Source organism: Anomalospiza imberbis, chromosome 19 (assembly GCF_031753505.1).
Source record: "Anomalospiza imberbis isolate Cuckoo-Finch-1a 21T00152 chromosome 19, ASM3175350v1, whole genome shotgun sequence".
NCBI classification, from domain to species: domain Eukaryota; kingdom Metazoa; phylum Chordata; class Aves; order Passeriformes; family Viduidae; genus Anomalospiza; species Anomalospiza imberbis.
Genome location: NC_089699.1, coordinates 7,586,800 through 7,600,772, shown reverse-complemented (window position 1 = coordinate 7,600,772; position 13,973 = coordinate 7,586,800). Strand labels below are relative to the sequence as shown.

General features: G+C 55.7%; 1 protein-coding gene across 1 annotated transcript; it reads right to left on the bottom strand.

The window, feature by feature from the left end:
- Nucleotides 1-209: 209 nt before the first annotated feature.
- On the bottom strand, nt 210-13,695 carry CYGB (cytoglobin). Its single transcript, XM_068209419.1, has 3 exons — nt 13,146-13,695; nt 2,692-2,923; nt 210-1,986 (listed from the first exon to the last, which is right to left on the bottom strand). The coding sequence occupies exons 1-3, from the start codon at nt 13,286-13,288 to the stop codon at nt 1,822-1,824; spliced, it is 540 nt and encodes a 179-aa protein (XP_068065520.1). The 5' UTR covers nt 13,289-13,695; the 3' UTR covers nt 210-1,821.
- Between the last annotated feature and the right edge of the window lie 278 nt (nt 13,696-13,973).

The following is a 13,973-nucleotide window of genomic DNA, read 5'->3' as shown; positions in this document are numbered from 1 at the left end:
CGCCGCTCCTCTCCATCAGTGGTAATGTGGGATGCAGGAAGGAAAGAACTGCAAGGCCAGAGTGGCTGCAGTGACATTATTGGAGTCCTGGGGCTATTTTGAGACATAATAAACCTGTTCCTGGGGATGATTAAAAGCACAGGTGAGCACAGCAGGAGTTTCTGTCTGTCTGTTTGCTCTGGAGGAGGGAGGTCAGCCTGGGGGTGTGACACTGCCCCCACAGTGAAGGGATGTCCCCAAGGTGGCTGTGGGGAGCCCAGCTGGAACTGTGGGCTTGTTGCCTGTCCAGCTGGCATCCAGGAGAGGAGCTGGTCTCTCTCAGGAAGCTGCCAGCTCTCCAGGACAGCGGTGGAGCAAGGCCAGAGGAAATCTCAGAAGGGAACCCTCCTCCCACTTCAACAGATAACATTGCCCTTAATGCCTGAGCTCTAAAAATAGCAGAGGCCTTTAGGGAAAAATTGGGTGGCAAGGATTCCAAAGCTTCCCAGCACATCTGACATTTCATCCTCAATCCTTTGCCATTCAGTTCCCAGAAATGTTATAAATCCAACCACATGTGGGCAGGAGGCAACGGGGCTGCTCCTCCTCCCATTTTCATATCTGCAGGGGAAACTGAGGCACAAACCAGGCAGACTGACCTGGAGGTTCAGGAGGAGTTGGTGTTGGAGGCGGGATGAGTGCTCCAAGCCCTGCAGCCACGTTCTGGGGGGTGTGGGAGAAGCCTTTGTCCGGCACAGGCAGGAGCACTGCTGTCCCCAGGAGGGACACAGCTTCTGCGTGGGCTGATTTCTACCAGGCACTTTATTTGGAGGAACCCAGCTTCACCACGAGGGCAGGAATATGCTCTATACAAGGTATTTATTAATTTTAACAGAGAAGGGACCTTTCCTCATAACCAGAAATCCCTCCTGATATGTCTGTGCCATCTTTCCTTCTCCTAGTCACAGCCTGACCCCCGCTTCTCACTGAGAGGGCAGAGCTGGGCAGACAGACCTACACACACCAGCTCCCAGGCCAGTGGCACATCCTATGCTACCCAAGCCCCTCCTCGGGGAGCTGGAGGGCAGCGGGTGGACTCACCAGCTGCCCACACATGACACAGGGATCCCACCTACACACCAGGCTCCGAGCCATGAGGGATCCCCCCAAATCTCCTTCCCACTCTCTCGTGCTGTGGGGGAGCTTTTCTCCCACCCCAGGAGGGTTTGCAGCAGCCAGCCAAGGACAGGGACTGTGGGTGACAGGAGAGGTGAGCGCTGCTGCCCACCGGGAGCAGGGGGTGACGGGCACCCAGAGTGGCTCTGGCTGCCAGCCCTGCCAGGTGATACACAAAGTGCAAAGCAAAGCGTTCTCGGTGCCAGTCGGAGGTCTCCAGGTGTGCCCCCAAAAGCCAGGTTTACCCAGGGGCTTCACATGGAAAATGAGGGCTGTGCTGTTCGTCAGTGAACAGGGCAGCAGCACTTGTGCAAGGGACTTTGAGATGGTGCAAGTGAGGTGCAGGATTTGGGAGGTGGTGATGGACAGGCCAGGACAGGAAGATGGAGCCAACAACCAATGCTCTCCCCTCGCCCTCTGCATCCCCTTCCAGCATCCCCTGCAACTGCTTCACCCCGACCCACCCACACCCATCATGGTTCTGTGGTGTTTTTTTGGCTTATTTAGTTTGTTTTTAAACCCCATGGAGATCAAATTGTGACTTGGCAGCTGACGGAACTGGCCCTACCGGGCTCCCCAAACCGAGCAAAGACCTTGAGAAGAGACCAGAGTGAAGTCCTGGGGTGAGCGAAGCCCTCCCTGCCCCTCTCGTGGCCCCCTGGGCGCTCACAGGGTGGCAGTGGGGTACTGAGCCCAGCCCACCTCCTTGTAGGCTGCTGTCACGTGGGTGTAGATGAGGGTCTTCATCTTGGTCCAGGCTCCGTGTGCCTCCGGGGTGAAGTCGTTGGGGTATTCCTCAGCAATGACCTCCAGCATGACACCAGTGAGTTTCTGAGGGGAGGCAGACAGCAAGCAAGGGGTTAATGACTCTCCAGGGAGCTGCTCACAGCAAATTTAGCTTTTTCCTACAAAAACACTTGAATCCTGCTGCTGCCTGTAGGCCACAGATGTCCTGGAGGTCTGCTGACACCCCTGGGAGCAGGCAGGACAGGTAACCAGCCTGCCCAGGCAGCAGAGGAGGGAGCTGCTTGCAGGTTGAGGCATCTCCCCAGTCTGGGCACCTCAAATTATTTCCAGAATCATAGAATACTCCAAGTTGGAAGGGACCCATAAGAACCATCTAGTTCAACCCTTGAGTGAATGGCCACGTGGGGATCAAACCTGTGATCTTGGTGCTATTATTCCCATCAGAAAGAAACCAAGCAGAGCTGGAGGGGGCTAATCAGCCAACTAATTGAGTCCCTGCTACTGTGCTTGATTTCCAGAAGAAGGGGGACACAGCCACAACCATGGGCACAGCCAGGTGGGTTTCCCTGGGCTGGGGGAGGCACTGGGTGCTCTGGCACTGGCTGTGTGTGGGGACGGTGGTCTCCACAGGACAGTGCCACAGTGGGACACTCCAGCTGTGTGGGGAGCAGCCCTCAGATCCAGCCAAGCTTCTCCAGCCAAGGACAGGCAGCACCAGCTCGCCACAGCTCCTGCTCCCCTGCCCTCTTCCTGAAGCAGCCCAAAGGTTATTTCGCTCCTATCCTTTACCTTAAAGTAGATGGGCTCCACTTTGTGCTTGAGGGCATGGGCCTTGCCCACCAGGGCCAGGACAGAGGAGACCTTTTCAGAGTCGTTGAGGTTCTCCACTACAGTGTTGATGGCCCCCATGACCCTCCGAGCATGCTTGCGCAGCTGCAAGCTCCTCTCCATCTCCAGCGGGTCCTCCATGTGCTTGAACTGGCTGAAGTACTGCTTGGCCGAGGGGAAGTTCACAAAAAACCTTCCAGAAAGAGCAGACATGAAATGCCATCAGGAAGGGGAGAGCAGGCTGAAGGGTTAAAGCAAAGCATGGGGGATGGAGATGCTAGAAGCCACCTCCTGCGTCTCACACAGCCAGGGCTGATTTTCCTATCAAATTCCCCAGGAGCTGCAGCATTCAGCTGTCTGAAAACCAGCAGGTTGATGCCTTTTTCCCAAACCCCATCTGCTACAAGGTCATCACAGCTGGATACTCATTCTCAAAGCAGAAGCAAGACGGAGCTCTTGATGCCCAGAGATGCCACCCAGGCGTGCCAGATGCTGCATATGTGCCCACATATATCAAAACATCACATCCTGCCTCAGAGAGCTGGAGAAGAGCATGAAAACCTCTCTTCATCCCATCCAGCCTCTCCTTGCCCCCATGGGCTTTATTTCTGCATTGCCACCCAGAAGAGTCTCCCCTTGTCCAAGCTGCCCCACCTTTCATGGATCAGCCCCACCAGAGTCTCCAGTGGGACCTAAGGCCTGAGCTGATGTCACTGCTCATTTGGGACATTTTTCCCAGCACAAGGATACTTCAAAAACTCACCAGCCCCTCTGTGGGGGAGCCTGGGGACCATCTTTTCTGCGGGATTAAATCAACCCCAATGAAATGCAGCTGGAAGAAATGAATTTGTGGTCACAGCTGATATGCTGAGCTCCCCAGGGAAGTGGAGGGCTGGAGAGGACAGGGAGTTGAAGGGCACAACAGGGAGCAGAGCTAGAGCCACCAATGCCAACACCACCCATGCCAGGATTGCAGCTGGGGCTGACACTTGAGTCACATTAACCACCCCCTTCCACCTAACTTATGCAGGAGAGAACCACGTCAGTGCTGGTTCCCCACTTTCACCCAGCTCCCTCCCTCCTCTGGGGCTCTCCCTGGCTCCTGGGCTGGTGAAGGATGCTCAGGAGGCAGCAGAGTGCTCCCAGGCTGTCCCCCATCATTCCTGGCTCCAGGCAGACTGCCTGCTCTCCTCCCAAGCACCATCCCAAACCACGGGAGCCTGAACCCATCCCACCTCTCCCTCCAGCATCACTATTTCTCTCCAGAACCAGGTGGGATCCTCTTCCCCACTCACCACTCCATGAATAACCACAATATTGAGTACCAGGCTCCTTTACCAATTTGTTATCCTCCTTTCCCCCCCTCCCTTCCTTCCCCCGCTCCCTTGGCTTGTGAAAGCTTGGGGGCATTGCCAAGGAAGCGGTGTGAAGCTGTGCCTGGAGTGCACCAGAGCTTCTGCTGCTTCCCCAAGGCAGCTGGGATTCATCAGATGGCCCAAAATAGGTTTTGGAGGTGTGAAGAATGTGTGGCAGAAAGGGTGGGGGAGGAAGGAAGGTGGAAGGGGGAGACAAGGTGTTGCTTTTAAAACCCAGAGGGGACCCATGACAAAACTCCTCTTGTTGTTGTGCAGCCTCCTCTCCCCAGCACAGCTCCTCCTGACACATCTGGTCCCTGTCGGGAGAAATCACTCCCAGGCCTGGCTGTCTCCAGCTCCTGCTGCCACCGAGATGCTCAGTCCTTCAGCCCAGAGCTGTCAGAGAGGTGCTGGGGGATGGACCTGGCCAGGGCTGCATGGGTAACATCATTCCCAGGATTTAAGACTTCTGCCCTGGGCATCTCCCCACAGAAGGGCAGATGTTCCACTCTGGTTTAATGGAAGCATTTTTTCCAGCTGGACTCAGCATCCCTCTGCCCTCATCCCATCCCTCCCCACCTCTATTCAAGCTGTTGCAGCTCCAGTCGCCCAGCAAAGCCCTCCAGCTCCAACAGGGATCATCCTGCTGGAGTCAGAGCGAAGGGTTTTACCATCCCTGCGAGTGGATCTTTCCCCTTCACAGGCTCCCCCCAGGCACTGGGAGCAAGGGACGTCACTGGAAGTGGGACCTGCTGCCCAGCCAGGGAATGGAGGCTGCCAGCTGCTCCCTGCATGCCCCAGCCTCTGAACCCCAAACCATGGGAAGCTCCCTGAAAAGCTGTATTTTATCTCAGCTGAAGGGCAGGATGTTCTAAAGGCATGGGAAATGAATTGAGAAAAATTCCTGGTCTGAACCACGAAGGGAATGGCAAGGGGAGACTGACCTCTGCACCACGAGGATTTACAGTGTGTCCCCAACAGGAGAAGGGCCAAAAAGAGACCCTGAGACCATCACCTCCACCTCTCCCCACTTTTGGCCAGATATGCCAGGAGCAAAGACTGGTTAAACCCTCAAAATACCCCAACCTGCATGAGACCAGGCCAATGAAGGATCCAAATCCTTGGTTTCCAACCTTTCCCTGCTTTGCAGACCCTCAGGCCAGTGAAGGATCCAAATCCTTGGTTTCCAACCTTTCCCTGCTTTGCAGACCCTCAGGCCAGTGAAGGATCCAAATCCTTGGTTTCCAACCTTTCCCTGCTTTGCAGACCCTCAGGCCAGTGAAGGATCCAAATCCTTGGTTTCCAACCTTTCCCTGCTTTGCAGACCCTCAGGCTGATGCCCCTATGGGAGCTGAGCCCAGCAGCTTTCTCAGGGGATGTAAAACCAGCAAACCCTCAGCTCATGTGTTCAATCTTGCATCTGCTGGATTTCTTTGGTGGAGAACTGAAACAGAGGAGCCCAAAACATTTTCAGGAGCAAACAAATGGATGGCCAGAGACCTGCAGCCACCTCTCCTTGGAGAGCAGCAGGCGCCTGCAGCAAGAACTTCAGCCTGGAGCAAATATTTGAGCTGTCAAACCACAAAGAAGAGGGAAGGAGGCTCACTCAGTGGTAGTTGTTAATAAACAGAGAAGATTAATTTAACACAAAGGTTAAATATAACCAGAGGAAAGGAGGAAAAAAAAAAAAGAAATAAAATAATCCAACAATAGCGAGTTAGAAGAGGTGTCTGTTGGGGTTTTTCCATCTACAGAAAATTTTGAGAGTTCAAACCTCTTGGGCTCTGGAAGTTTTTTGGATCATTATGTGTGCGTGTGTGTGGTTTGGGCTTTTTTTCCCCATCAGAGTCATTAAAAGATGATATTTACCATTGCATATCACACAAAATGATGATTGATAGGAACCAGATGCCTGCATACCGATCTCATTAAATTTCTTTTTAAGCGATTCCATTCTCCACTCGCTAATTTGTACTCTGCCAGCTACATCTGGACCCAGCGGACAGGATGTCAGGATTGCTTTTCCTCTCTCTTTTGCCCTTGTAACAACTTTAAGGACACAACCATTCCCAGTAGCAGAGCCAAAGGAAATAATTAAGGTGCAAACCCACGGCAGTTACTGGAAACCTGTTTTCTGTTAGGAGGAGTGGCATCTCCTCCATCTCTCCCACCTTCCTCCCTCTCCCCAGAGCATACAGAGCAAATCCTGCATGGAGGAAACCTCCAAGCCCAGCCACCTCCTTGCCTCCCCAGCTGGAAAGAGGACACCTGGATGCTGCCTGCCTCCCCCAAGCTCCTAAACCCTTGAGACTTCATTTCCCCTGTTTGCAAACTGTGGGGTGAAAACGCTTGCGAGCCCTCAGATCTGCTGGGAGGCTTCAGCTGAACCCCAAGCCAGCACTTGTAGACTGCTTTTTTTCTAGATTTCCACAGAATCATTTAGGTTGGAAGAAGCCTTTAGGATCACCAAGTCCAACCCTTAACCCAGCACTGCCAAGCTCACCACTAAAGCACATCCCCAAGTGCCACATCTACACATCTCTTAAATCCCTCCAGGGCTGGTGACTCAACCTACCAAGGCTTTCATGTTTTCTCTCACCTCGTCCCTCTACGTGGGAGAAACTCTAAGGCAGCCGGGAGCCTCTCGTGTCCCTTTCAAACCTCTCCTTCCAACTCCTCTCTGGGGTGCCTACAAAGCAGCTGATAATGGGTAGGCAGGTGGTGTGTGATGCTGCTATTTATTATGCCGAGGGCTGGCTCACCGCTTCGCCTGCACCTTCCAGCCACCTGTAGCCCACCATCCCCTTTTCAGGCTGAGGAAAGGCTGCTGGGTGCTTGCCTGGGTGTTCACCCAGCCCAGGGTGAGGAAGGTCTCAGCTATGTCGATGCTACAGCTCAGCAAGCCAGAAAAAGGCAAATCTAATGACTAAGAAAGGATGGTGCCTGCCTGCTCCCATGTCCTCTGTCTGAAAGCTCCTGGCCTGGTGGAGATGGTGGTGGGAAACATCTCCAGCTCTGTCACGGGAGGGCTGGAGGGAAAAGGGCCAAGCCCCCATCCACACACTAATGCTAAATTCAACTTCTTCTACAGCTGAGAGAAACGTGTAGCTGGCCTTTCTCCAGGTGAAGCCCACATCCCGCTGCAAAGCCTTGGGAGCAGAATCCAGCACAATGCTGAACTGTGCTCGGAGGCTGTAATGCCCCAGTGCCCAAGGCAGAGGGACCAGGACACCCCAGTGAGCCTGGGAGTAGACCCCTCAGCAAAGATTCCACCAAACACATTTGGACATGAGCTAGAAACCCCCAGGGCCAGGTCCTGCTCACTTCTGTGCGCACAACTCACACCTCCAAGTCCTCACTGCTTTTTTTTTTCCCTACCACATATGTGGATTCAGCCCAAAGCCTCTTGGCTGCACAGATGAACCTTTAGGACAGGGGTAAGGACACCTTTCACCAGACGAGTGAATTAACAGCACCAAAATGGCCTTCCCACGTGTCTCTGGAGACCCACCTCCCTTGGAGCTGGAAGAAGACCCCTGGCTGGGTAGAGAGGTGGGTAACACACGTGCACAAGGACGTGGTCCATGTTCCTCTCAAACCGAACCTGTGTGCTGCTGGTTTCCACCACTCTCTCTCCCGTCCATCGCTCCCTTGGTGATTTCCAGCAGCCCTGGCTCAGCTCGGGCAGGATCGCCAGCCAGCCGGCACTCAGCGTTCCCCTGGCACCCTCAGCGCCTGCCAGCCTGGCCGGGGCTCTCCTGACATTTCCCTGCCGTTAATGAGCCCTGAAGCTCCGCAGGCGGGTGCTCGCTGAGCCGCGGCCGGGCACGGCCCCGCTCTGCCGCAGCAGCCTCGTTAACAGGGCCGGCTGGCACAGCGAGGCTCGGCCCTACCCGCCTGCTCGGGAGGGGAATTGTCACGGCTGGTACCGACCCATGCTTAGCCACAGCCAGGGAAACTGTCCGGGGAAACTGCTCGCCCTCTGTGCCTTTGCTTGCCTTGGTCATGGATACCCTTGCGGCTCTTGGGGTGCTGAGTGGGATTTTTCTACCCCCACGTGGCTTGCAAGTGATGCAAGGGCAGCACGGGGACAGGGGACATGGGAAAAGCTCTTCTCTGGATATCCCAAGAGCTGCTGGCAGTGCCGAGGTTGTGCGGGTGCGGGATGTGCCACAGGGATCCCCACACAGCTGCCTTGGCCATGGAGAAGCCACAGGGGCTGGTCCTGAGAGCTGTGAGCAGAGACAATGCAGTCGTAGGAGAAGGGGCTGTTTGAGACTGAGCTTATTAAACCCTCACTCGCTCCCTCAGTGCTCATGGAGCGGCTGTTAGGTTGGGAAATGTCCCTTATCTGTGCCTGTGCCAGCAGAGCAGAGTCCTGCTGCTCTCTGGTGCTCCTTGGCCCCACAAAAACCTCTCCCCAGCTTGACCACAACCATTCATGAGCGTGGCACAGGGACACTGCTGCTGGTCTTCACTGGGCCCTTTTCAAAGAGAGATACTGCATCTCTCTGAGCCACTTTGCCCTGAAATGTGTCCTTCATCAGCTGGGAACGGAGCCTTTCCCTATGGACGCCTCCGCAAAACACATGTTGGCTTTGGGGGTAGCTGCAAAATCACTTCTTTAAATGCCATTTTTGGGTAGATTCAACCCATATTTTTTTGATTCATATGGGGAAAAAAAAAAGGTTTTCTGCATTGCCAGACTCATTACTCAGATTTTTTGCTATTTTAACCTAGAACTCACAATAACGTCTGGCATCCAAGGAGTGCTTTCATATTTTAAAGCTCTTTGCAAAGTGTCTGAATCCAGGTGTGTTTGCTCAGACTAAGCGCCGTCAAAATCCAGGGGCCTAATCCTGCATTGGCAAACCTATTGCTTCCCCTCCTACACCTCTTGAGGGGGAAAGAGCACATCAGGAGCGATGGAGAAGGCGGAAATTTGGAAAGCTGATGGCTCTGAAATGCAGACAGAGAGAACAGAGTGATGGAGAAGCCCTGTGGAGGCGGCACAGCCTGTGGTGGCTGAGCCAGGTTGCGTTGCCTGCACTTGGCATGGCATTAACATTTGGTCCAGATTCTCCCGGGATCTAATGGAAACTACCCCTGGGTTTTATGCCCTGATGGAATCCATAAAGTTTTGTGGTCTCACATCTGTGCCTGTGGTACGTGTGTGAGGGTGTGGGAGCGTGTGCCGGCTGGGACAGGCTGCGCTTTTAGCCTTGGGGTGCTGGGCTTGGCTGGGGTCTGCAAAGGAGACAGGGTCCCAAACCCCCTCTGATGCTCACCCCGGGGTGCTCTCAGCCCCGGTGTGCTGCGGAGGGCTGAGCCACCCCCGGGTGTTTGCATCCCCCAGCCCTGTCTCACAGTATTGCCAACAAACTATTGGAAGGAAAAAAGGAGGACCCTGGGGAGGGACAGCCACAGGCTGGAGGGCTCCTGCACTGCACGGCGAGGGCTAACGCAGGTTCTGAATGCTGCCCTGCTCTCTGGCTGGGAGCTCTGTGCTGAGGGAGGGTTCAAAAAGGATTCATTCCTGAATAACAGATGGGGAAACTGAGGCGCAGCAACAAGCCCGGGGGCATGGGGAGGCTACGGAAGAGCTTCAGCCCAGGGCTCCCAGCCGGCCCACTTGGGAGCCACTCAGCCGGGAGGCACAGCCCCAGGGAGCAGCTCCAGCTCCAGCCCCAACTCCTGCTCCAGCTCCAGCAAGGGTTAAAGCAGCTGTGAGATGGAGCCCGCAGAGGCCCCTGAGCTCCCGAGGAGGAAGATGAGCGTGGCGAGGAGACTCTGCTTCCTCCGGGGCGAGGCTCCCCACCGAGGAAATTGTCAATTAGCGACATAGTTTTAACCACAGAGCGCAGATTCCCAGGATCCGGTGGCTGCTCAGCCATAGTCCCCATTATTCTTGTTTGTGTCCCCCGGGGTCCCAGAGCTCTGTGAGATCAGGGACTCATCGTGCTAGGGCAGGACCCCCGGGGTTTGCTGTGGGTTCAAGCACCAGCAGCAGCCACGAGGGATGGAAACATGATGCCCAGTTCTGTGCCTCAGTTTCCCCACCTGCAAAGCATGGAAAGGCTGGGCGTGGAGGGGTGGGATGCTGGTTAGGGACAAAGGGAGCTGGCTGGGTTCCTGCAGGATGGCAGCACTGCAGATCCCCCCATCACTGCCTTTTGGTGGGCATTGCTGCCTCCCTGCATCCAGCCTTGGAGCACAGGATCAGGCCCCCAGATTAATTTCAGAAGTGCTGCAACCCTCCAGCCCTTCCCACATGGGAAAATGTAATTCCCTGCCCTCAGCAGCTCTGAAGGGATGGAGAGAGGATGGAGCAGGTAAGCAGGGAGAGACCCTCTGCCACCAGGCGCAGCCAAGTCCCTGGTCACAACCCCAGCCACAGAAGCGCTGACTTTTAAAAGAGATTTACCTGCTCTCACCACTCTGCCCGTGGGGGTTGCACCAAAGGAGGATCCACAGCCACACATCCCCTTCCTTCTCCCTGGCCACACCTGTGCAAACCCCTTTCTGCCTCAGTTTCCCTAGCAAGGTGAGCAGGAACACCAGGGCAGGCACTGGTGAAACAGAGGCTGACTGGGGCAGCCCCCAGCCCCCGGCACGTTGTGTGTGTGCCCACCCAAAATGTGCTGGGCGGGTCACCTCGCACCGACCCCACCAGCGGCCGCCCACTGCCCCTTCCCCAGCCCCGACCTCTGGAGCTGCTGAATCACGTCTTGGGAAGCGGCTGCCGCCGGCCCGGGCTCCCGGCGGCCTCCACGCGTGACCCACTTCTCCCGCGGCTGCTGCCAGCTGCGAACGCAGCTGGGGGAGCGGCAGCGCCGGTGCTCCCAGCCCCGGCCAGGGCTGCCCTGCTTTCGGCCGCCACGTGCTTCCCCAGGGAGCTCAGGTGCAGCTCCGAGCTCGCAGCGGGGCTCAGAGCCGCAGGGCAAAGACCTCTTTGGGGACAGGGTTTGTGACCAGGGGGACACAAACCAGCCGTGCCATGCGCCTGCAGGTGGATCTGCTGCTCCAACCGGCGCTGCTGGAGGGGATGGTACCTCTCCCAAATGGCATCACTATCCCCAGGGACATGCACGAGGCCAGACCTCACTTCAAGCACCCCAGGGAAGCTCTGGCGAGGGAGCAGGTGGTGGGTTTAGCTGGGATGTGCCAGGGCACATGCCATGAGTAAGGACGTAAAGGCTCCCAAAGAGCCAAGGTTCACCCTAGCAGGCAGTGCTATCCTGCCCTGTTGTCACAGCAGGAGAAAACCTTCACCACAGTGCATAACTCTGCCTGGATCAAAAAACAAAAAACCCAAACTGGACCAAAAACTTCTGCTGGGAAAGTTTGACTTGGGACCAGAGCTCGGCCACCCAGTTCCCACGCCACACCTCGATTCTCCTTATGCCCAACCCTGCTCCAAGCACCGTGGGGACTCAAAAAGCAATGACTTGCCCTGGGTGAAACCCCCGTGGCATTGCCACAAGTCCCTCAGTGCCAGCCGTGGGCACACAGCCACCCTCCCTGTGTCTGTGGGCAGTGGGCACCTAGAAGTACTGGCAGATGGGGCCATGGCATGACCCAGATGCTGGGCAAGGGGCTGGCCACGCATGGCTGGTGGCCAAGCCACGAGCTGAACCTCGTGGGATGGGTCTGAGGGGAATCTTGTAACCCCCAGATCTCTGCCATTTCTGCTTCAGACCCAGCCTAGGTAGGTTTGGTGTCCCCAGCTGTCACACCTCCTGACTGCCCTGACCGCCTTCACAGAGTGGGGGCCATGGGAGAATGGGCTCAGCCATCAGCTGGCTCTGAGAGAAGGAAAGGTTTGTGAAGGAGGTGGAGAGGGGGCTCCAATGTCATTTTGGAATCTGCAGAGGGGTCTTGGTAAGAAAATCCCATTGCAGTGCTGGCAGCGAGCCTGGAGGGGAACTGGCTCTGCTCATTGTGATGTCCAGGGAAGCTCTGCTCCCTGCAGACCCCGTGGGCTCAGGGCTTTAGCTCAGTCAACTGGAAAACTTTCAGATGATCATTAGTGAGCAGCACATCCTTCCAAGGGGTTCCCTGCACACTCACAGTCCCCTGGTGCAGGAGAAAACGGGGAGGACACGACCCATACCTGAGGTGCCTGGTGTTTGGTCCAGGTGGGGTCTGAGCAGGGACATCCCAGCATTACTGACCCCAGGCATGAGGCTCTGGACAGGATCTTTGCTGTTTGCCAATTGGCCCCTGCAGGCATCTCACCTGCCCCTCTCCTTGCCCTCTTCAATAAGGGAATTGGCCTGTTGGTGCCATACCCCACTGATACCCCAAACTCCCCGGTGTACCTGGATACAGTTTTACTCCCAGACAACACAAGAACCCCCACCTGCCTCTGCTCCCCTCCTCCAGAGCATCTCCCCTGCTCTGGCTGCAGGTGCAGAGCTTTGAGCTGCTGTCTGTGCCCCATTGCCATCGGGAGATGCTCCACACCCCCCTCCGGGGCTGCTGTCCCCCCCTGCCCCCTCTCCTACCCGTGCCCCCCACAGCCCCTTCCACCACCAACTTCAGCGCTCTCCTTCCCGCCGACGCTGCCGCCGGAGGGACAGATGGTGCCCTCGGAGACACACCTGCTTGGGTTTCATCTTGGCTCCCAACTTGCATTATTTCACCCGCCAGCCTGCTACGGACCCGTGCCATCCGCACGCCGCTCCTTGGGGCGGCCAAAAACCCCAGACCCCCAACCCAGCCCAACCCGGGGGCTCAGCTCCCCCCGCCTCCGCCGCCCCCCCAGCCCTGGCCGCAGGTTAAGGTGACCTTTGCATGGAAGCAGCTTCCCCCAAAGTCCCCAGCAAGGCTCCCCTCGCTCCCCCCGCCGCTGCCACCCGGCTCAAAGGTGTGGGAATCCGAGGAGCGCTGTGAATCCCTCCCTGCTCCCAGGCAGCAAATACACCCAGCCAGCTCCCCACTCGCTGTCATTCATCTCCACTCAGTTCTATATATTGTTCTGCCTCTTTCTGAGCTATATAGAGATTCAGTTGGATTTGCTGCTTCTTTTTTTTTTTTTTTTGATTTGTTTTTAAATACCTGATGAGTATGGAGACCCCAACGTCCTCGCAGTTTGCATATACTCTGCTCCATATCTCTTGAATAACCTTTTTTTCTGCGTCTGAAATTTCTTCACTTCTTTCCCATCTCTCAATCTCCATTTCTCCCTGGACTTTCTCCATGAAAAACAGCCGGCAGGATCCTCCGGGAAGCCAGGAGGAGATAAAGAGAGATGTGTGTGAGCGGGTATATCCTGCGAGAGGAGACAAGGTGTTTGCTCGGCGGCTCTGCGACGTGTGGATGTGTGTGTGTGTGTGTGAGTGTGTGTGTGAGTGTGTGTGAGTGCAGCTGCCTGTCAGCGTGTCTAGATATGGAATTTAAAAAAATATCCCGGAGGAATGATGCGTGCGATTAGATTTGAGATCTCCTAGTGCTGTCCATGGCTGTAGTTAGCTTCAGCTCGCCTCGGATGTGTGTGGCTGACTGATGAGGAACTGCCTAAAAGTAAAATATTCAAAGGCATTGCAAGACCAGCCTCTTCACCAATGTGTGAACGTGAGCTCACTTTCTCCCTCTCTCCTCCTCTCTCCCACTCCTCCCTCCTTTCCTTTTTTTTTTTTTTTTCTTTTTTTTTTTCCTCCCTGAAAGGGAGGGATGAGAGAGATGTTCTGGGCAACATCAGGACGGGGCTGGCAGGGGGAGGTAGTGCTGGAAGTTTTTTTTCCAGCTCTTTGTAAACAGCTCAGAGGAAATTCAGAATCCAGAGTGCTGAGTTAAAGTTAGCCCAGCCGCTGGCTGCGCCGAGCTCTGCCCCGGCTCTGCTCTTTGCACTCCCTGATCTTGCAGGAGGTGATGTTTGGAAGGACA